Source organism: Lissotriton helveticus, chromosome 1_1 (assembly GCF_964261635.1).
Source record: "Lissotriton helveticus chromosome 1_1, aLisHel1.1, whole genome shotgun sequence".
Taxonomy (NCBI): domain Eukaryota; kingdom Metazoa; phylum Chordata; class Amphibia; order Caudata; family Salamandridae; genus Lissotriton; species Lissotriton helveticus.
In genome coordinates this window covers 2,138,329,127-2,138,353,287 of record NC_136057.1, presented here as the reverse complement: position 1 = coordinate 2,138,353,287, position 24,161 = coordinate 2,138,329,127, and the positions used below count along the sequence as shown (strand labels likewise).

The 24,161-nt window shown below is 48.4% G+C and overlaps 1 protein-coding gene across 2 annotated transcripts in view; it reads right to left on the bottom strand.

The window, feature by feature from the left end:
- The window catches only part of BTBD8 (BTB domain containing 8), a 419,591-nt gene that overhangs the window by 24,434 nt on the left and 370,996 nt on the right, over positions 1-24,161 (bottom strand). For both annotated transcript variants that reach the window (XM_078646322.1, XM_078646321.1), the window contains one exon: positions 2,994-3,133. In XM_078646322.1, the coding sequence (XP_078502448.1) occupies positions 2,994-3,133 (140 nt within the window). The remainder of the gene's footprint in view (positions 1-2,993; positions 3,134-24,161) is intronic.

Here is a 24,161-nt window from a genome sequence, read left to right as displayed (position 1 = left end):
ATATCTATACTGCACCCTCCCTCTCCGACCACCAGCTGGTTGGATCCACCAGACACAATCCGAGTTGGCCCAGTTTATCTGGAATGGCCGGAAAACGCGAATGCGAAGAGCCTTGGTAACGCTTGCCCCAGAAATGGGGTGACTAGATGTTCCTGACCTCCACCTGTACTTTAAAGCGGCGCAATTACGCTATCTAGTTGAATGGAGCAGATGGGAATCCGAGAAACATTGGTTGTTTCAAGATCAGGCAGTGGTGGCACGACCGCTGCAGGAAATCCCTTTCCTGCGCAAGCCCCATAGACCCCCCCAACTTGTATGCCTCACACATAACTAGGGTCCCTTTGGAGGTGTGGGACGACACCAACATCACACATGACCTTACAACTTTCCCATCACCCCTCACCCCGCTGGTAGATAACCCTGACTTTCACCCAGGCACGGAAGGGGCGGCTTTTACACACTGGCGGAAGGCGGGCTGTAGAGTTTTGAGTCACATATATGGGACAGAGGGGGTTATCCCGTTTTCACTCTTTCGGCAAGAGTACGGCTTCCCGGACACTGAGCGATTGAGATTCTTACAAGTACGTCACTGGGACTACATCCTCAGGTCCACGCTAGCGCAGATAGACGACTATCCACATACGAACGATGGCTCATCACACGCACGACGGACTCCAAACTCATCTCTGACATATACAAGATGTTGCAGAACACACAGGCGCACACTCACAATCCGTGCAGAGAGCGATGGGAGAGGGAGTTGGGCAGGACCCTCAGCCACAAAAAATGGGGGGAGATCTACTATAGGGCCAGACATTCGGCATACCACATGGAGCTCACAGAAACATTCACGAAAATTGTGACATATTGGTATTATACGCCAGACAAACTACATGCGATAGGCCGAAACCGAGAGGCGACCTGTTGGCGGGGCTGTGGACAGATAGGCAACCTGGTACACCTGTTGTGGGAATGCACGCAGATCCTACCATACTGGACTCAGGTGCTGGATGAAATAGACAAACACTTCTAAACGGAAATCCCACGCTTCCCAGCCTATGTGCTTCTAGGCCTCCCCAACCCCCTGACGTATCCACTGAAGTCCCGCTAGGCTCAGCGGTTCAGAATATCCTTACACATTGGCGTACCTCCACTACACCCTCCTTTGTGGGCTGGCTCCACCGCCGATGGCATGTACTTGGGATGGAAAAACTGTCGCTAACTATGGCAGGGGAGGAATCCACCTATGATGACTTATGGCAGCCTTTCCCGTCACTGTTGGCCGCCGAATACCGAGAAGTTACGTGTCCCCGCTACCTTAGGCTGTTGCGACTCACTGATCCCCGAAAGGCAGACTGTTCGGCGGTTTTCTGAGGGATTATCGAGAGGGGAAGAGAAGGGAGAGATGGGCGAGAGGTTGGGAGCACTGGACGGGGAGAGGGAGGGGGAAGTAGGAGGGGTAGGGTTTTCTGTACCTTTTGTTTTTTCTTATAGGTTGTTGCTTTTAGACACACGAAATGAGCGGATATTGGCTTAAGGGCTGGCATCCGTCTCTTGACTGGCACCTTCCGAATGTTCTGTTGTGAGCTAGCTCGACAATGACTAAATGTATATGGCATTCTTTGTGTGTGTTTTAAATCAAAATCAATAAAAACATTTGAACCATAAGTAAACTATGCAGCACAATGAACAATGCAAGAGGATCTTTTATTGCAGAAACATAGTTATTTAAGTGACTTTGTAGAAATTTACAAAATTGTTTGTTTAACATTTATTTAAATGTTGCTTCTTCATAAAATATGAATATGTAACACAATATTGTGTATATTTTGCTGTTAGACATACGGAAAACAAACACTATCTTGACACTGATTAACTGCATTTTAAATAATCCATAGGTGTGATGCTGGGTAGTCAATTCATGTGACCATTTATTTCTACACAAAACACACATTACTCACCACTGAGTTGACTAAAACAAATGTAACTTTTCAATTTAATTGAATGTAATCTACTATGACGCTACATATGTATGATCACAAATGGACAGTTCTAGCTGTGGTCATGTACTGCCTATAGACACTTATTTTATTGACTACCATGTTGACATTCAACAAATTCTAATGAGTTAAGTGTCTAATTGGCCTAAAGTAATAGGTTACTAATGGAAGTAAGGTTTTGTATGGCTTTTTCCATGGGCCCCAAAAAGGTTGCATGGGCAGCAAACCACATTGGCTTTATTTTCTCGTCACTAAGCAATGAATAAAGAATTGATTTTCTTAAAAACAATGTTTGGGGGGTTACCCTCTGATTTTGCTACCAACACTGGATCGGGGGAAGAGATGGCGCTTACAGACACTGCTCTCCACATTAGTTACAGGGTGGATTTCTGGGCTTTCTCCGGGCCCAAAGAGGAGGACGATTACATCTTCCTATCAAATTTGATGCCTTAAGTTGAATATAAAGACACTTGCAAACAATTTACTATTGGTGGTTTGCATAATGTAAGCAGCACTCTACACTTGTGTTTGGTTTGAATGTACACTGGCTGCCCCCTTTTGTCTGGGTAAAACGTGACTTCTCGCACAAGTTCCAACAAAAGCAGTATACGTGTCGGGAGCGGTTTGACTTATGATAGGTTGGTTTAAATGGTATTTTACCAATGCAAACTGTCACACTGTCTTGAATGGCAAAATTCCTTTTTTGCTCAGCATGGATAACACTTGCTAATCATATGCTTAGAGACTATGCAGGGAAAAAAATGCCAACCGCATTGTCCTTTTCTAGCTCAAGTGGACGGCATTGTGCTGATGCTGCGCTTTAAACTTCTTCCAGAAAAAAAAACATTTGAGATAAAACATATTTGAAGTATTAGTGTTTTTGGTAATGCTTCCATAGAAAGGAGTCGGTCTCAACCTAATAACTTAGAGCTACCCAGCATCAGCGGCGCGCACACACACACACATAAATCAAAGAGACATTTTAAGATGTACCTTGCTTTTTCACAAGAGCAGGAGGTGCACTCTTTGCTCTCTGTGGAGCACTTCCATTACCATTCATGTTGGATTTCTTCTTCTGTACGATGTGTGAGTTTGAATCAATACATCCTTTGCCATTGGGTATCTTTGGGATGCTAAAAAAGAAAATATTTGTGCTACATTTAAAACGTTTTGGAGGTAATCTGGAACGTTAACTTATTGGTAAACATTTAATGTTAGTTTTAATTTGACAACAGTTTGCCCTTTTCTTTTCCATGCTCAGAAATTAAATCTATAATAAAATGATAGGCTTTTAGGTATATAACTACTTATGTTTTGATAAATATCAAGCAGCCACTCTGTATTTCATTATTTAGGTTATAACACCCTTACAAAAAACCATAAATACTGTAATTGCAAAATTCGTCTTGGCTATTGAACCAGTATGTATCCTTCTGCAGTCGTTTCCCTTCTTCTGGTACTGACATGTTGTACTGTTATGCTTTGCTCAGCTAAAACCTGCAGCAGGTAATTAATGTTACTGATCAGTCTATGAGAGGTCCATGAGAGATCATTATGAAGCTGAGTAATGTAAATTAATTCTGAGCACATAGAAGAAATAAGGACATGACTGTAAGAACTGCTGTCCCATTATCCCAAAATGTCAGACTTGTTGCCCAATAAACCATGTAAACGCTGCCTGCTGGCAGAGGGACATTTAGACATGAAAGGAGCGCACAACATAAATAAAGATTGGGCACTTCTACCAGGATTTCTTTGCTACAATTTAACAAGTAATGGGTGAAACTTAACATAGGAAGCAATAAGTCAATCTCAACAAAGAAAGGAAGCAAGGAGAAATTCACAAAAATAAGGATGTTCAGTTTTGTGTTTGAAATAACTAATCAAAAAGTCAATCATCATACTATAATCAACAATAGGTGCTCCAAGTGACGGCGCAGTGTAAGTGAAAATAAGTGAGCCATACAAAATAGAAAGAGTACAAAATAATCAGTGTGTACAATATGTACAAAGGGCAAGTACCCACCGAACCCCCGAATGAAACAATCACAAACCCAACACAACTCCACTGGCTCCCAATCAACAAGAGAATCACCTTCAAGCTCCTCACACATGCCTACAAAGCTCTCCACAACGCAGGACCAGAACACCTGAACCACTGCCTCACATTCGCCATACCGGCAAGACATCTCCACTCCGCCCAACTTGCCCTGGCCTCCTACCCATGGATCCACAAGACCAGAACCGGAGGAAGATCTTTCTCCTACCTCACCGCCAAGACCTGGAATACCCTGCCCCTTCACCACTGGCAATCCACGTCGTTGACCCAATTCAGGAAGGACCTCAAGACCTGGCTCTTTGATTGAACCTCTACATCCAGACGGATCAGATGCCCCCCGTCCCCAGCACCTTGAGACCCTGATAGGTGAGTAGACGCCCTATACAGACTCTTGATTGATTGAATGATATGAGCATTTGAGTTTGGAAGTCCTTCAATAAAAGATATGGGTCATTTGATTCACTGGAAATTTCTATTCAAGTTGTTGTCTCGTATGGGTCTTAGCCCGGCTTTTATTCAACAGATTCAAATCTTATACTCCAACCCGGTGGCAAGGGTGCGCGTCAACGGACAGGTGTCGGACCCTTTTGATATTACCTGCGGCACAAGACAGGGATGCCCTCTGTCGCCATTGCTTTTCGCCATTGCGACTGAGCCGCTGGCGGCGAGGCTTTGCCAGCACCACACGCACAGAAGCATAGGATTTACATCCAGGGGTCTCTTAATCTCCATGTACGCAGATGACATGACTATTTATATGATTAACCCCAAGGATAACTTTGACGTTATAATGAGGGAATTGATCAGGTACGGGGGTCTCACTGGGATCCAAATTAACTGGACCAAATCTACGATACTAGCACTCACAGAAGAGACAAACCCTTTCACAACAGAATATCCCACAAAATGGGTGGAGTCGGAGACGCGATATCTAGGAATAATTATAAGTAGATCCACGCAGGACTTGTGGTTGGCTAACTATGGGCAAGTTATAGACTGGATTGACACTAAGGTTCAAAGATGGAAAAAAAACTCCCCCTTTCACTGCTAGGATGTTAACATACCAATGCCGCTTACTGTACATTTTTTCCGACGACTCAAGACAGCAGTGCTTGAGTTGGTGTGGGCAGGCAGACAGCCACGTGTTGCCTGGAACTTGTTGACGCTGCCCTTTGTACAGGGGGGACTAGCTGCCCCCGATTTCGAACTCTATGCGTACAGCGCTCAGGCGCAGTTTCTACACTTTTGGCAGAACCCAACACCATTCCAACCGCATGTAGCGATAGAGATAGATAGAGCTGCACCAATCCCATTGAATGCGGCAGTGTACCAGACCTATAAGCGACCACAGCAAGAAATTGATATGGTAGAAGTGACAATATGGGCTTGGCGTATCCTATAGCAAAACAAGCAGGAATAAAGGAATTGTACGCTCCATCCATGCCATTGGGAGGAAACCCACTGTTGACCCAGCTTGTAGATAAGGCCACTACTCGGCGGGCGGAAGCGCATGGGCTGGTGGCGGGCAGGGATCTATTTCCAGATTCCACATTCTTGATATTACAAGATATGTGCAAAGAGCAGACACCTACAGCATCAGACGCATTATTATTTTATCAGATCAGGGCAGCCTGCGAGGCGCGATACGCCGACTACCCCCGGGAACCACAGACTCTCCCAGCACTAGAGAATATCTTATCTAATCCCTCTCCCAAGGAACTGATCACTCGCATATACAATGACACACAAAAGACATCCCCATAGCATCATACACCTCGAGGGCAGACTGGGAAAATGACATTGAAACACCAATCACGGAGCAACAGTGGATATATTGCTGCTCTCAGCTAGAGTGCCTATCGCCGAATTACAGGCTTCGGCTAATACATTTTAACTTTTTACATAGAGTGTACCGCACGCCTGTACAGTTGCATCGTATGGGCCTTTCGGCAGACACGAAATGCTGGTGATGTGGATATCAGGGAGCTGCATTTATACACTTTGCATGGTGCTGTAGTCCGATAGCCCGATTTTGGGTAGAGGTGTCCAGGCACATTAGAGACATTACAACTGTGCAGATAACGCTTACACCGCTAGTTGTACTGTTGAGTTATGTCCAAGAGATCCCGAGTGAAACTCGTAAGTTGGTGTCAATGCTACTATTATTGGCTAAGCGGCAGGTGGCAGTGCACTGGAAAAGAGCTAGACCGCCTGCGGTTAATGGCTGGTTGCACTCAGTCAGTTATTGCAAGGACCAACTGACACGATACTGGGAACAGATGCCCACCCGTTCCCGTCCAGTGGATATTTGGGGGCAATATATAGCGTGGTTGGAGGCGGGGGGTGTGGATCATTGTCTAGCAGTGACTGGCTGAACCATGTATTCTGGTGGAGGACGTGCTGTGCAGATTGTTGTAGAACTTTGCAACAAAAAGACTATGAAGTACCCGTTGGATTCAGAGAGTGCAAAATGTTCTACAGGATAAATATACTAGTTGTCCTTTGGAGAGCACCAGATAAACAGATATAGAACCATATGTCACACTTTGGGCAGATGAAGGCAGACGAAAGTTAGGGGGGAAGGTGTTTAGGAACAAGTTCAATTATGGATAGGATGATACTAGAATGACGTATTTGATAATCTCCGTGTTTGTAAACCTGCATATCATTGTTATAGTACTTTTATAAAGATTAATTGACAAATTACGTTCGCTGCCGGGCCCCCGGGATGTCGGCAACTGTGCAGTCGAGCAGCCCTGTGGCAGAGGGCTTGCGCGCGCTGGGCGCTGTGACCTCGTTTTTAATACCTTCTTCTCTGCTGATTGAGAGCAGCTTCCTTGTCCCAGCTGACTACTAGCGCTGGATGCCATTCACTCAATTTTTAACCCCTCCCATCCCACCCTGCTGACTCCTCCCACCTCACCAGCCTATTTAGGCTCCGCCCCTTTTCACTCCTGTGCAGTCGAGCAGCCCTGTGGCAGAGGGCTTGCGCACGCTGGGCGCTGTGACCTCGTTTTTAATACCTTCTTCTCTGCTGATTGAGAGCAGCTTCCTTGTCCCAGCTGACTACTAGCGCTGGACGCCATTCACTCAATTTTTAACCCCTCCCACCCCACCCTGCTGACTCCTCCCACCTCCCTCGTCACCAGCCTATTTAGGCTCCGCCCCTTATCACTCCTGTGCAGTCGAGCAGCCCTGTGGCAGAGGGCTTGCGCGCGCTGGGCGCTGTGACCTCGTTTTTAATACCTTCTTCTCTGCTGATTGAGAGCAGCTTCCTTGTCCCAGCTGACTACTAGCGCTGGATGCCATTCACTCAATTTTTAACCCCTCCCATCCCACCCTGCTGACTCCTCCCACCTCCCTCGTCACCAGCCTATTTAAACGTCCCTCATGCGTCAGCGCAGCGGACGAGCGCAGCGGGCGCGCCGTAGACGCACCGGAGTTGCGCCAGAGTTAAGCCCGTCTGCGCCCGTCCGCGGCCGGACGGGCCCAGGGGCCAGGGACGCTGCCCCTGCCATCTCTTATTCCCGCTCCACTTTAATGAGTCTACAAACCTTTGCTTGCCCTCTACCTCCCGAGACCTGGACCAGGATCTCCTCACTGGGGATTTCAGGTCACTTTTCCCCTTCGCTGGGGCCGTCGTCATTTCCCACCCTTCCTGTCCCTGCCGAGTCGCAGCTCCGGGTATTATACCTCAACACTCGCTCCATGGTCAGGCATCAAGCCGATATTTTCCACCTTCTTATGACAGAGAAGCCAGATGTCCTTTTACTAACTGAGACCTGGCTCACTGACGACTCCCTCTCCGACATCCTTGCTGCACTACCTCCTGACTACTTTCTGCTGAATACCAACCGCCCTGGAGGCCGCTCCGGTGGAGGGGTGGCAGCGGTAATACGGAAGAATCTCAAGATCATTGCCTCTGCCAATATGACCCTCCCCGACGTGGATAACCTGGTCCTCCGTCTTTGGACCGAGGTAGGCGCAGTTACCCTTATGGTACTTTACCGTCCCCCCTACCCTATGCCTTCCTTCCCTTCCTCCTTTATTGAACAGTTAACCAACCTTGCCACCTCTTCCCCCCGTACTATCATTATCGGGGATTTCAATTACTGGTTTCAGAATGAGGATGCCGGCCCCCATGCCACCGAACTGTTTGAGGCCCTTTCGAGCTTGGATTTTACACAACTAGTCAGGTCTGCCACTCATAGCGGTGGCCATATCCTTGACCACATTTGGGTTCACGGGGTCAAGTCCTCCTGCCCACTCATAACACCTTGTGTGTGGTCTGATCATTCCCTAATTGACATCACCTTTTCGGCCGTCGGCCAGATCAGGACCCCACTGCAGGAGGGCGGCACCGCACGCAAGTGGAGAGTCGCCGACTCCTCCAAACTCTTATCTCATCTCTCTCTTACCCGTCCTCTGTTCCCCACTGACTCAAGTACTGACGAGCTTCAGGGACAAGTTTCTGACTGGCTCACTATAGCCAGTGATACTTTCGCACCTTTAACCAAGTTTCCCCGATCCCGACACTATCATTCCCATAAATGGTTTACCCCTCACCTTAAGACTTTGCAGTTAGAACTCCGCCGACTCGAGCGCAGGTGGAGGAGAGACTACTGCTTATCTAGCAGAAGTGCATATGTGGCTGCGCGGAACAAGTACAAAACTGCTATCTCCGCCGCCAAAAAAGCTTATGCCTCAGACAAAATTTTATCTGCCCCCTGCAAGTCTAAGGAGATTTTTAAAATCCTCAATGAATTTACCTCTGATCCTAGGACACTTCCGACTCAGGCCCCCACACAAGAATCATGTAACGCGCTGAGCACTTTCTTTGTCCAAAAAATTGCCTCGATCAAAGATACCATTCTGACTATCCCCCCTGGCGCTGGCCCTGCTTCTCCCCCCCATAACGCTTTTTCTCTCACACTTTTCCCGCCCTTAGACCCTACCGCTTTGGCCACACTGGCCACCCGCGTTAAATCTGGATCCCCAGACGACTGCTGTCCCCCCACCATATTACGAAATATCTGCCAGTCTTTACCTGATTGTATCCTTCCCCTGCTGAATTCTTCTTTGTCGTCCGGTACGGTACCCCGCTCCTTCAAGGAGGCCGTGTTGGTGCCTCTACTGAAGAAGCCTGGGGCTGATCCCGCCGTCCCGGCGAACTACCGCCCCATCTCTCCCTTGCCTTTTTTCTCCAAAATTCTGGAAGCCCATGTCACCACCTGCCTCTCACAGTTTATTGAGAACTCCACCTTTCTTGAGACTAACCAGGCCGGCTTCAGACCCGGCCACTCTACGGAGACTGTCATCTTGGCCGTGCTGGATGCCCTGAGAGACGGTGCTGACAAGGGTACCCCCCAGGCCTTGGTTTTATTAGATCTGTCGGCTGCCTTCGACACGGTGGACCACAACATCCTTCTCCACCGTGTCAAGCAAGCTGGCATCCAGGGCCTGGCGCTGGCATGGGTCAAATCCTTCCTGACCGGGAGGTCTCAGACCCTTAGCCTGGGCACTTTTAGAGCTCCTCGGGAGCACCTGCCCTGTGGGGTCCCTCAGGGCTCCTCTCTGCCCCCCTTCTTTTCAATCTTTATCTTCGACCCCTTCTTTTTTCCTTGAGGCAGTGGGACGTCACCGTCTTCAATTACGCGGACGACCTACAACTCATCTTCCCTCTTGATTCCCCTTCTGCTATCCCCAACTTTCAGGCTGTCATGTCCCACATCCTTTCGTGGATAAGCCAAAATCAGCTTAAGCTGAATCCCGGAAAGACGGAGCTTCTCCTCCCTGGTAAGAGCTCTACCCACTGGGGTCCGCATTTTTGGCCGGCAGAACTTGGCCTTCCCCCCACCCCTGTGGCCTCGGTAAAAAGTCTAGGGATTACTATTGACTCCGGTCTCTCCCTCGGGCCTCAGGTGGGGACAGTTGTCTCCTCCTGCATGTTCCAGCTGCGCAGGATCAGGAAGGTGGCTTATCTCCTCACTCCTGAAGCTCTCCTGCAAGTAATCATGGCCCTCGTCCTCTCCCGCTTAGATTTCTCGAATGCTATCTATCATGGTCTGCCCAAAACATCTCTCTGCAGACTACAATTCGTTCAGAATCAAGCGACGAGATTGGCCTTTGGGAGTCCGAAATGGCAATCCGCCAAACCCCTCCTTCTAAAACTGCACTGGCTCCCCGTCGCCTCGAGGGCAGCCTTTAAGATCGGCTGCCTTACCTTTAAATCCTTATCTGGTTCCTGTCCTGCCTTTTTGAAATCTCTCATCAGGACTTACAGCCCCTCTCGGAACCTGAGATCCTCCCACCTGCACCTCTTACTCACTCCCCCTGTCAAACTCTGCAGATCTGGAGGCCGGAGATTCGCATTTCTGGCCCCCAAACTTTGGAATTCCTTCCCCATCTCTCTCAAAACTTCCAATTCCCTTATTCTCTTCCGTAAATCCCTAAAAACATGGCTCTTCCCTCAGTCTGCCTAAACCCTCCCAGTCCCCCAGCAGTCTGCCAGCGCCAGGAAACCCATGGTGTCAGCGCGCTTTATAAATGCCCCTTACAATACAATACAATACAACAACCCCATTAAAAGGAGAGCTTGTTGTTCTATCTAGAGAACTCAGGGGCGTCAGTGTGCCTTTTACAGGAGACTCATATCCTCCTCAAAGACTGGCACCGAATGAGATCCAGAGCCTTTCCCCACCAATTCTACTCCTCCACGTCAGAGAAGAAGGCAGGGGTGGCCATACTGATCACTAAAACGTCCCAGGGTACGGTGGGGGACAAAGGGGCGGAAGTAAAGAACTGTCTACTGGCCCACACGCTATGGGTGGAGAGTGCCCCTCTGGTAGTGGGTTCAATATACACGTCAAACTCGGGACAAGAACACTTTCTTAAGAAGGCACTGTCTGAGGTCTTGTGCTCCCAAAACAGGGGGATAGTTGTGGGGGGAGACCTAAATTTGGTCATGGATGTTGTTATGTTATGTTATGGATTTTTATATAGCGCATGACTCACCCGGGGGCATCTCAGTGCTTTACCAATGGGAATTTAGAGAGGGGAATAAAGAAAGAGCTACATTATGAAGAAGCAGGCTTAGAACAAGAATGTTTTTAATTGTTTCCTGAAAGACATATAGGTGCTAGATTTTCGCAGGGCCACTGGTAGTGAATTCCAGTATTTGGGGGCTATATACGAGAAAGCTCTGCCACCTGTGTGGGTTAACCGAATGGGAGGGATCTTCAAAAGAGCCAAGGCATTAGATCTTAAATTGCATTCATGTGATTGTTTAGAAAGTTTGTTTTGGAGGTAGGATAGTCCCTCCCCTATAAGAGCTTTAAAGGAGAGACAGTATATTTTGAACAGAGATCTTTTTTGCCCCGGAAGCCAGTGCAGTTGTCTGAGCAGGGGGAGGGATGGGGTTCCAGGGGGACAATTTAGAACCATTCTGGCGGCGGTGTTCTGTATTACCTGCAATTTTGCCAGAGTGGTAACGCCTACTTCAGTCAACAGGGCGTTTCCGTAGTCTAACCTGCTCACTACCATTGCCTGTACTACAGTTCTACGGTGTTCCAATGGTAGATAGGGACTGATTCTACGTAGTAGGCACAGGTTATAGTAACATGATCCTGCAATATTTTTTACATTATCTTTCATGTTAAGCATAACATCCAGCTGGATCCCCAGGCTTTTCACTGAGGAGGACGGCATTGGTGCATCACCCAATAGGGGGGGCCACCAGTCAGGAGTCCAAAAGTGGGCATCCTTACCAAAGAGCATAAGCTCAGTTTTTTCCGGGTTGAGCAGCAGATACCGCTCCTTCATCCAGTTCGCAATTGCTAGCATACCGCCTGAAAAGCGTAGTTTCTCGTCAGTAATATTTTTGCCTATTGAAAATAGTAGCTGCGTGTCATCGGCGTACGAGACTATCTCGAAGCCGAAAGATTGGACTATCTTGGCCAGGGGGGCCAAGTATATATTAAAGAGAAGAGAAGATGCAGAGAAGGATCGGTTGGGTCAGCGCTATGGCCAAACTGGGACATTATTCAAGACAGGGAGGTAGTGGCTGAGGGACAGGGGCTTGCTGGATCTTTGGAGGATGGCTCACCCTCAAGGCACACAATTTTCCTTCTACTCTCATGCACATCACACATACGCCAGGCTAGATCCCTTTATAGGGTCCACAGAATTAAAAACATTGGTAGATACAGTGAACATTATCCCAGCAGCACTCTCAGATCATGACGCAGTGACACTGACTCTTTCTATGCCCTCGATTCATAGACCACAGGAGAAGTGGAGACTCAGGGAAAATCTACTTCATAGAGCAGGGGAGTCCCACCAACTGCACAAATGCATCACTGACTACCTAGCGACGAGCTGCCACGTCGGCGCTGAACACCATAGGGACGGAAGCTCTGGACGCGCCCATTAGGATTGAGAAGTGATAGGTGCAATTTTCCATTTCAAATCACTGAAATCACCGGGCCCGATGGCTTTTTGGCGGGATTCTATAAAACCATCTGCCCACTTCTGGGCCTGATCTTAACGCAGCTTTTCAACTCCTTCCAGGGGCCTGGGACCATCCCCTCTGACATGTTGGCCACTGATATCTTAGTCATTCCTAAACCTGGGAAGGACGTGACTCAGTGTAGTTCATATCGACCGATTTCCCTTCTCAACCTGGATTTAAAATTGTTGAGTGGGGTTCTCACGGCTAGATTGGGCCTGTGCTTGCCAGCAATTATCGAACAAGGACCAATCCAGCTTCATATATAATCTTCAAAGCAGTGACAACACCAAACGCATACTGCATTTGATAAACAATGCCCATCGCACCAAGATGAATGCCTTGCTGCTGTCGGTCAATGCCGAAAAGGCCTTCGAAAGAGTCGACTGGGATTTTTTAGATAAAACTTTATCTCACTTTGGCGTGGTAGATCGATTCAGAGCCTGGGTAGCGAGCTGCTACGACAGGCCTAAAGTGGTAATCAGGGTAAATGGAGTGGCCTCACGGCCCTTTGAGATTCAGAGGGGCACGAGACAGGGGTGCCGTTGTCACCCCTTCTCTTTGCGCTCTACGTGGAGCCCCTAGCACACAAAAAATCGGGACAATCCCTACATCTTAGGTATACCATTTGGGGGGGGGAGGGGTGGACGGCATACAGTGAGCTTATATGCCGATGATATTCTGGCAACCCTGGAGACCCCTGAGCGTTAAGTACCAGCCTTTTTGCGGGAGTTGTCCTCCTTTGGCCAGGTCTCCGGATTTAGGGTAAACGTAGGGAAATCCATGGTCTTACACCTTGGTAGTGGCACAGACCGGCGAGGGGAGGAGCAGCCGACATATGGAGAGCTCCAGTCCTGAGACACAATCACCTACCTAGGGATAGATCTAGCGTCTTCTATCACGCGAACGGTCAAGCAGAATTATGCTAAACTCATCTCCCAAATCCAGAAAGACCTTTGGCAGTGGCAAAAGCACTCACTATCTCTTCTAGGCCGAATTGTAGTTATCAAGGCCTAAGGCCGAAGGCGCGCCTAAGGCAAAACCGTCTGCGCCCGTCCACGCCTAGTCCATGCCCAGCGCCAGAACCCCTGGCCCCCACGAACACCACAATGCCCAACAGTACTACGATGCCAGCACCTTCCACGCACTCAACACCGGACGAGAACACACCTGCTACTGGGCTACCCCGAATCGCACCCAAGGACTCTTCACCTGCCGGAACTGCAGCTTCACCCGCACTCGGCCTGCAAAACCACCAACCGAAGGACCAAACTACCTCAGATGCTTCCTCCTCAACACCCGCCATCGAACTCTGGGACCTTCTCGACTCTACCTCCCCAGACTTCGCCTTCCTGACGAAGATCTGGCTGAACCCCACCTCAGCTCCCGACATTACCATAGCCATCCTGGAAGGCTACAAGATCCCCCGCAGGGACCGCACCAACGGTGTAGGAGGAGGAATCGCCATCGTCCACAGGAACACCCTCAGAGTCTTGACTAACACAGACGACACCCTCAGCACCGCCGAACACATTCACTTCCAGATTCACACCGAGCCCAACACCACCCTCAGAGGAACCCTCGTCTACAGACCCCCCCGGACCGGGACCACAGTTCAGCGACTCCATCGCTGACTTCATCAGCACACATGCCCTCGACTCCATGGACTACATCCTCCTCGGGGACCTGAACTTCCACCTCGAGAACAACGACACCAACTCCACCACCCTGATCGACAACCTCGGACTCAGACAGCTCGTGACAACACCAACCCACGCCGCCGGCCACATGCTCAACCCCATCTTCACTGCAAGCCCCCACGTCTCCTTCAACCACACCACCAAACCTCACTGGACCGACCACCACTGCATCCACTTCACCTTCAGGAAGCCCACCACGCACCAACACACCCAACAGATGCCTAGACGCTGCTGGAGCAAGGTCACAGAAGACCAGCTAACCACCACCCTCGCCCAGAGCCCCCTTCCGACTCCACCGACCCAGACACCGCCGCCCGTAACCTCAGACAATGGATCAAGGACTGCGCCAACAACCTCGCCCTGCTCAAGATCCCCTCCAACAGCCACACCAGCAAGAAAGCCACCTGGTTCACAGAAGACCTCCAGGCCTCCAAACGAACATGCCGAAAACTGGAGAAGAACTGGCTCCGCGAACGAACACCGGACAGCTACGCAGACCACAAGAACGCCACCTGCAGACACCATCAACTTATCAGAGCTGCCAAGAGGGCCTCATTCAAAGACCGCCTAGATAACGCATACAACAGCAAAGAGCTCTTCAACATTGTGAAGGAACTCTCCAACCCCAGCTCCAACACCAACGACATCTCGCCTGCGCAAGTCCTGTGCGACTCGCTGGCCACTTTCTTCCACCGCAAGATCGGCGACATCCAGGAGAGCTTCAACGCCACGACATCCACCGCCCCCACGACCACCACCTGCACCAACCGCCTGCTCTTCTGGACCAGCATCAAAGACGAGGACACCAGCGAGATCATGAACACCATCCACTCTGGATCACCATTAGACCCATGCCCTCACCACATCTTCAACAAAGCCAGCACAGCCATCGCACCCCATCTCCGGAAAGTAGTCAACATCTTCGAGACAGCAACCTTCCCGGAAAGCTGAAAGCACGTCGAGATCAACGCCTTACTCAAGAAACTCAAGGCGGACCGCAGGGACCTCAAGAACTTCCGACCCATCTCCCTGCTCCCGTTTCCGGCGAAGGTCACAGAGAAAATCGTCAACAAACAGCTGACTCGCTTCCTCGAGGAGAACAGCGTCCTGGACCCGTCCCAGTCCGGGTTCCGCAGCAACCACAGCACCGAAACTGCCCTCATCGCTGCCACCGATGACATCAGGACCCTGCTTGACAACGGAGAAACAGCGGCCCTCATCCTCCTGGACCGGACAGCCGCCTTCGACACGGTCTGCCACCGCACACTACGAACACGCCTACACGACGCCGGGATCCAAGAGAAGGCCCTGGACGGACCACATCCTTCCTCTCCAGCACAACTCAGAGCGTCCGCCTCCCCCCCGTCCGCTCCATTGCCACCAAAATCATCTGCGTCATACCCCAGGGCTCATCCCTCAGCCCAATGAATGCTGTTCAACATCTACATGGAATCCCTCGCCCACGTCGCCCGACAGCACGACCTCAACATCATCTTCTACGCCGACACCCAGCTGATCATCTGCCTCACCAAAGACCCTCACACCGCCAAAACCAACCTCCATAAAGGAATGAAGGCAGTCGCCGAATGGGTGAGGAACAGCTGACTGAAGCTGAACTCGGAGAGGACGGAGGTCCTCATCCTCTGCTCCACTCCTTCAGTCTGGGACGACTCCTAGTGGCCGACAACACTAGGAACAACCCCGACACCCACCGACCACGCACGCAACCTAGGGAGTCATCCTCGACTCCACCTTCTCCATGACTAAGCAGGTCAACGCCGTCTCCTCATCCTGCTTCAACACAATGCTCCGCAGGATCTTCAAGTGGATCCCCACCGAGACGAGAAGAACAGTCACCCAGGCCCTCGTCAACAGCAGGCTGGACTACGGAAACTCCCTCTACGCAGGAACGCCGGCCAAACTCCTGAGACGATTGCAACGCATCCAGAACGCCTCGGCATGTCTGATCCTCGACATCCCCTGCCACAGCCACGCCACACCCCACCTGAGAGACCTGCACTGGCTCCCCGTCATCAAGAGGATAACCTTCAAGCTCCTCATCCACGCACACAAAGCTCTCCACAAGACCGGCCTAGCATACCTCAACAGACGACTCAACTTCTACACCCCCACCCGCCAGCTCCGCTCCGCCAGCCTCGCCCTCGCCACCGTCCCCCGCATCTGAAGAACGACCGCCGGCGGCAGATCCTTCTCCCACCTCGCCGCCAAGACCTGGAACACCCTCTCCACCAACCTACGGCAGACCCAAGACCTACTGGCTTTCAGAAGACTTCTCAAGACCTGGCTCTTCGATCATTAGCAGCACCTGCCCCCCCCAGCGCCTTGAGACCCTCACGGGTACGTAGTGCGCTTTATAAGTGTCATGATTGATTTATTATCCTGCCAAAAGCACTCTATATTTTCAGACCATACAGGTCTGGCCACCACCGGGGATCCTCCATAAGATACAAAGTGTGGTGAAACAATTCATCTGGGCAGGGGCACTTCCTCGTGTGCACAGAGATCTCTCCCATAGACCTCCAGACAAAAGAGGGTTGAGTATCCCAATCTTCCTAGAAAATTTTAGAGCGTTGCAACTTAGACACCTGGTGGAGTGAAGCAGGCCTGAGTCTGAAAAACGATGGATGTTCCATAACCGGGCGCTAGCGAAGCTCTCCTTGTGGAAGGTGCCTTTTCTAAAGAGGCCAGATAGACCGCCAAACCTCAAGGGCTCCCCAATCACGACACACTGCTACAAGTCTGGGACTCGGTGGCAGTCAAACGCAGACTTACATCCTTCCCCTCACCATTGACACCTATATTCGGCAATCCAGAGTTTCCACCAGGGCTAGAGGAACGGGTGTTCCCATAGCGGTGGGTTACGGAGTGCAAGTCGGTGGGACACCTCTTCGACTTGGATTTCTGAACTATACTATATGCTTCACCCACCAGCTCCCTCCTCGCCCTCGAAGGGGCAGAGGCGCTGGGCACAGGAAATTGGGAGAGACCTAACAGAGAATGAATGGCAAGATATTTACTTTCAGGCCAATCACACAGCTCGTAATACGGCCAGTAGGGAAGCGGCGATCAAAGTGGTCATATAGTGGTATCTGACACTGGCCAGACTGCATAAAGGGAACCCAGACCGAAGCCCAACATGCTGCGGGGTTGTGATGAAGAGGGTACACTGACTCACCTACTTTGGGAATGTAAGGAACTGACAGACTTCTGGGGTGCTATTCTTGACGACATTGACAGACAATTTGAGACGAAAGTCCTCCGATTTCCCACCTACACACTTCTAGGGCTCCCTAACCCACTCACCTACCTACTGAAGTCGATTAGAGGGAAACAGATGGGTCTGGTGCTGTGAGCAGCCGTTCAACATATCCTCTCTCTATGGGGCACACGGACCCGACCGACTCACACAGGTTGGCTACATAAATTACGGGATATCGTAGGCATGGAACGTATTCAAGCTACTCTGAAAAATTCAACGGACTCCTTCAGAACCATGTGGCGCCCTTTGCTGTACCTGTTAGCGTTCGAAATGAATGAGGTGACATGCCCCAAATACCTTCGGCTCACCAAAGCACAACCCACGAGTGAGGTCACTCAACCTGCTCCTTAATCAACGATCCTTACAAAAAGTTATTAAGAGGCAATCACCCAGCACACCGGTCCAGGGAGGGAGGGAGGAAGGGGGGGAGGGTGTTTAAGGATTTTTTTTTCTCACTATTTCTTCGAACTTTTATAATGCTCACCCGGGCCAAGCCCATGTTATACCTTGGCAGCATTTGCGCTATGTTTGTATGGGTCTGGTTGCATGGGGGGGGGGGGGGGGGGGGGGGGGGGGTAGGGGGGAGGCAATTTTGAGATCAAAATATGGGATTGTCCGATCTATCCAATGCTTTTTCACACATGCTTGCAAATTAATAAAACAGAGTTAACCATAAAGAGAATCAAGGAAACGCGAACATCTACCTTTCCCCCCCAAGAATCTTTCAAAACCATGGTGCCAGGGCAGGTTCAGGCTATAATAGGGGGCAAGGAGGAGCATAGACTGGAGTGTGAGGCAGTGGAGAGGGAGGTTGCAGCCCTAGAGGAGAGAAATGTGGCGGATGGGACGGCGAGTCTGAGCCATCAGCTGCCTCTTATATAACGCAAACTCCGTGCCCTGGTGGAGAACAGAGTCATGGCATTGGCGACACCGCGCCAGCTGTATGATATAGGGGATAAGAATAGTAGATTATTAGCCTGGTTAGATGAGAGATAAGAGTCGCTCCTGGGTTCTTGAGATTGAGGACAGGGCTGGTGTGTTACAGGATACCAATACAGCCGTAGCAGGTACCTTTGCGACCTATTATGAAGATGTATACACTTCTGTGACGGCTAGGAATGATGCGGATCGTTTAGACTTCCTAAAAGATATTAGCCTGCAGGAAACTTACGTGGGAGGAAAGGGAGGCTCTAGAGGTTGGCCGTGGAAAAGTTGACAATAACTATACAGGACTTGCAGTTTGGGAAGGCAGTGGGCCCAATGGTTTGCCTATAGAACTCTACAAGACGATGGATGATAAAGTAGCCAAGAACTGTCCACTCTGATGTTTTTTCTTTATTTGTACTAAGCACTTTTCTGTATTGTTCTTTTAGCCCGGGGATTTCTCTGGTATTTTTTTCGATGGTGGTCTCAACAGTAATTGTATGTACCTTGTCTTTACACAAAATGATGAATTTGGACTGTGAACACATCTCTTAGGCCATGCTTAGCAAATCTTGTAATGTGATAATTACCTATCCTGTTCTTTTAATTCCCTATGGGTTTTGTATTGATTTAAAAATATATATTTATATATATATAACTGTATGCTTTTATGGTTATACTATTTATCTAAGTCTTTGCTTGACATGTTTCGGGCACATGTGAGGAGGGCTGCCTGCTGGCTGATCAGTGGGTCGCCACTATCGTAGTTCATCACAAAAGGGTAAGCCACCAATGGATTGCGGCTCCTACAGACCCATATCCTTACTAAACATGGAGGCGAAAGTGCTGCCAAAGGTTCTGGCAACAAGGCTTTGTGGTGTCTTCACATCCCTCATGCACCTCGATCAGTCGGGCTTTATGCCCCATATCAGCACCCGACACATGTACGGGGTGCAGCACATGATGGAACCACCCAGCAAGAGCAGGCGGTGTTGATGGCATTGGATGCCAAAATGGCCTTGGATACTATAGAATAAAATTATATATTTGCCACACTGGCTAGGATGGGCTTCGGGCCAAAATACTGCACCTGGGTTAGGCTCCTCTACCAAGAACCACTGACGAGGGTGACAGTCAATGGAGTGGTGTTTTGTGTATTTGCCCTACATATGGGAACACAGCAGGGGGTGCAGCACATGACGGAACCACCCAGCAAGAGCAAGCAGTGTTGATGGCCTTGGATGCCAAAATGGCCTTGGATACTATTGAACAGAATTATATATTTGCCACGCTGGCTAGGATGGGCTTCCGGCCGAATTATTGCAACTCTGTTAGGCTCCTTTACAAGGACCACTGACGAGGGTGACAGTCAATGGAGTGGTGTATGGTGTATTTGCCCTACATAGGGGAATGCAGCAGGGGGTTCCCCCTCTCGCCCATGAGTTTTGCGCAGGTAACAGAGCCACTGGCCGCATGGGTGAATCAGGAACCGATGATAATGGGATTGAGGGTTGTCAGAGGCTGGGAGGAGCATATTTCTCTGTATGCAAATGACGTCCTATTATATGTCACTCAGCCATCCCTCTCCATAGGCAGAGTTCAAAATTTTTGGGAGCTATTCTAGTTACCGAATAAACTGGTCCAAGTCAGTCATTTATTCCCTATCCGGGGAGGTTCCCCTGCTGCCCTCGGACTGTACGGCATCAGTAGTGTTTGATGGATTCCAGTACCTAGTAATTTATGTCACTCGAGACCTAGAAGAGCTTATGTGCATGAGTGTATTCCCTCAACTAGCCGGACTCTGTGGTGACGTGGCTCACTGGCAGAACGTACCACTCTCCTTAATGGGCAGAGCTGCCCTATACAAATTGATGACCCTCCCACGCCTATTGTATCGTGCTGCAGAATACACTATTCAGGGTCCAGCCGGAGATCTTTAGGAAAATTGACCATGAAGTCCGAATGGCACCACTCCGAGAATGTCATTGTGTAAGCTACAGAGGAGTAGCGATCCCAGATATCATAAAGTATTACTGGGCGACGCAACTAATTGTGATTAATGATTGGGTCTTCTCAGACCAACAAGAAGCGGCCTATCAAGTAGACAAAGAGGTCATGGGTACCGGAGGGTATGAGGCTATCCTACCTCGTCGAAAAAGAGAACGGGAATCTCAACACACATCCAGATGGTGATTAGGACGTGGAGAGAGTCCACAAACTATTTAGGCTGGTGGGGAAAACTAATGAGCGTGCTGCCTGAGGTTGGTGGCCTACCAGGCTTCTCAAGATGGCACTAAATAGGCATAGAACACCTAGGAGACATTTGGAGAGGGCAAGCCCTGGTCCATACAGTTCAGCCATGCCATGAGGAAACACATACTTGAAGGGGAACAGCTACTAGAGGTGTCCACTCTAGAAGGATGATTACTTGCAAATCCTATACGTGACAAAGGGATTTCCACCATCTACAGAAAACTGATTAATAACCCAGATCCATTAGAGAAGTTACACAATGCTTGGACTGGAGACCTAGGAGACATTGATGATGAAGATGATGACTGGGCAGGTGCCATACAGAGCCCAATGGAGATAGCTGTTTGGGCCAGATTCAGACTAGTCCAACTTAGGATCTTGCACAGGTCCTACTACTCAAGAACGGTACTACATAAGACTGGTAGAGCTGATATGCCGCTATGCTTGCAGGAATGTAATCAGGAGGGCCCGTGCTTTCATATCCTATGGAAATACCAGAGGGTACAACAGAATGGGAAGCAAATCAATTAAGTAATGTCTCAAGTTTTGTCTGCAACAGTTTCCGTAGATACAAAATGGCTTCTGACAATTTCTGGAGAGGAGGTCTGGCCCATGTACCAGAAGATTTGACTAGTGATTGTGGCGGGTGAAGATCATCGAAATATAGCACAAGCTTGAGAAGGGCAGCTCCCCCGAGTATTGAAGATTGGGAATCGGATCTAGATTGGTGCCAAAGGACGGTGCAAGTGGTGTACCAGAGATGGGGAGTTCACCAAGAAATTGGAGAAAGTTTAAAAAGCGCTGATATTATGATATGTCCAAGTTTGCTTCCAATAATGTCACTTTTCATTGTATTGTATTATGCATAATAATCTGATATTACTAACCGTATATGCTGTATGGTATGCAAAGGTTTAATAAATTGAATGTGAAAAAATAACATACACAATGTTTTCTTAGAGATGACCAGAAGAAAACACAACAGTATTTTGATTCATACCGTTGCACCTTGTACTTGACCTAAAAAAGAAAAAATCCCCACATAAATATGTACAACCTGCTTCAACCGACTGAAATATTAAATAAGGAAACCACAGACAAACATAAGATGCAGGCCAAAATTACAAAAAATGTACACAGTAGATTACCTCTCTTTATGAGTGATATGCCACCGATAATCATAGGCCTCCATCAACATAGGAGGTGTTGCTTATCCCTTGGACTTAAAAGAGTATTGTAAGTATCAGGAAAATAACTAAAAAACTTCAACAAGGAAAATCACCTGACCTTGATGGGAATCCTTGAAATCACCAAGGAGCAACAAACAAGGATTGAGAACAACAGAATTGCTTGTACAGTGATCTTGAACCCAGCATGAACTGTCCCTCGAAAAAGCAGTACAGAGAGAGGACTATTAACTTAACCCCTTCGACGCTCATGACGAGCTCAGCTCGTCATGGAGTTTCCATTGACTTCAATGGAAATTACATGGCAGAACATCAGGGAGCTTAGCATCCAAGTGGTTAATAAAATTGAAAATACTGCACCATCCCACTGTAGATATAGAGAGAATTTTAACTTTTCTCTTTGCTACAATGTGGCTTCATTCTATGGTCATTGTAAATAATCCTACACAGTGTCTGATTTGATATGGCTCAAGTTATATAAAAACACAAATAAATGATAAAAGCTTCAAGACCCAGATTCGATTGAAAATCTAAGAATAGTATATAAGTCAAACATGTGATGTAGAATAGTATGCCGAATTTGTATGCCCACTGGTAAACATTTACACCAGTGCAGGATTCAGTCACACAGAAATAAGCAAGGCAAAACATGTTACTCTATTTAAGATCAACACCGAGATCAAATATTTTTAAATAAAGCTTATCTGGATGGTCTACAAGGGACCCCTGTTTTAGTATTGTACAGATTCAGAGTAGGAACCATGTCATCAGCATTTTAAACAATAATTCTATTCTGTATAGTTTAATAAGGAATTTCATTTAAATCCAAGAAGGTAAGCAATCTAAATCAAAAGACATGGAAAGGTGAAAGGTATGTAACAACAGTGTGGTTGTTATTCCAGGTGATATCACAGGCAGGAAAGCAACGCTTGAGTTTGAACCCCATTTTGTGGATACTGCCAATGCACAATCTTATATTGTCTACATACAAGCCAAGAATACTTCTGTTAATATGGAAATCGATGTATTTATCGATAACAAGGAAATCTCATCCTTATTAATAGGATAGCCCGTGCTGAACTCCACATCTACCTTGTCTGGCAAATATATAGTCAAGCAGGCCCAGAGACCAAGGCCTTGAATTACTGACTGATGGGCCACAGGTGGGAGGGTGCGTAGCTAGCAGGCAAACACTCTTGATCATTCCCACAGATAGGTGCAACGAAAATGCAATGGTCAGAGGAGATTGCTCCAATAAAGCACACATGGCCAGAGGGATACCCCCAGAAGACACACTCCTAAAAACACCATAAAGTCAGATGCTACATGAGTTAGGAACACAAAGCCAATCAGGAACTAATACAAGCAATGATCACATGCTCCCCATGCCGGACAGCTGGACACATTTACCATTGGCCACACTGTGTCCATGCGAGGTCCAGACCCACCTGTAATAACTATTTCACCATTAATTTAGGACTCCAAAGGCAGCAACCAACATTCCTCTCCATATATGGTACGCCGGAAACTTTTATGACCTGTCGTGTTTTTGTATATAAGAAGGACATCTACCAAATGTAAATTGAGACAGACCTTGTGCCTGTAATTGTTCTCCTGGCCGTAATGTTTAATTAAACAAACTTCCTGTTTTGCCAAACGCCTCTTGTCTTCTGTTTTTTTCTAAGGATTTCAAACTCAAGCAGCACTTTCTCATAATGTGATTCCATGAACCAGCAGTTCAAGGGTTGAGGAGCCATAGGGATCATATCACAACTTTACAAAAGGCCCCCACCAGGTAATAATATACCCCTCCATCTACTCCTTCCCTTTCAATCCATTTTAGAAACTATATTGCTCTCCTGGCATCCTCCACCACATCCTGCAGGTGTTTCCCTCTTTACCATAAGCCTAGATTTATGTATTACTTAGCACCATGCTAACCACCCACCCCACTCCCTTCCCTTCAATCTGTAGAGGTACAGAAGAGGGCGAACACGATTAAAAGAGGTGACTCATCAGCCTACCTGCTACTGTTTTCCACTGCCTTTGGGACACCTGTGGGAAGTGGGGAATCGACATCTGCCATTTATCACTTTCCTTTGGACTTCAGAGACAAGGTAAGATGCTGCTTTACCCACTTCCCAGTGCTTTGCGGTCACAGCATTAGAAAACAGGTTTTATTTTTCACTGCTGCCAAGTCACATGATTGAGAACAAAGTCATTTAGAAACCATATACAATGTAAGATTTATG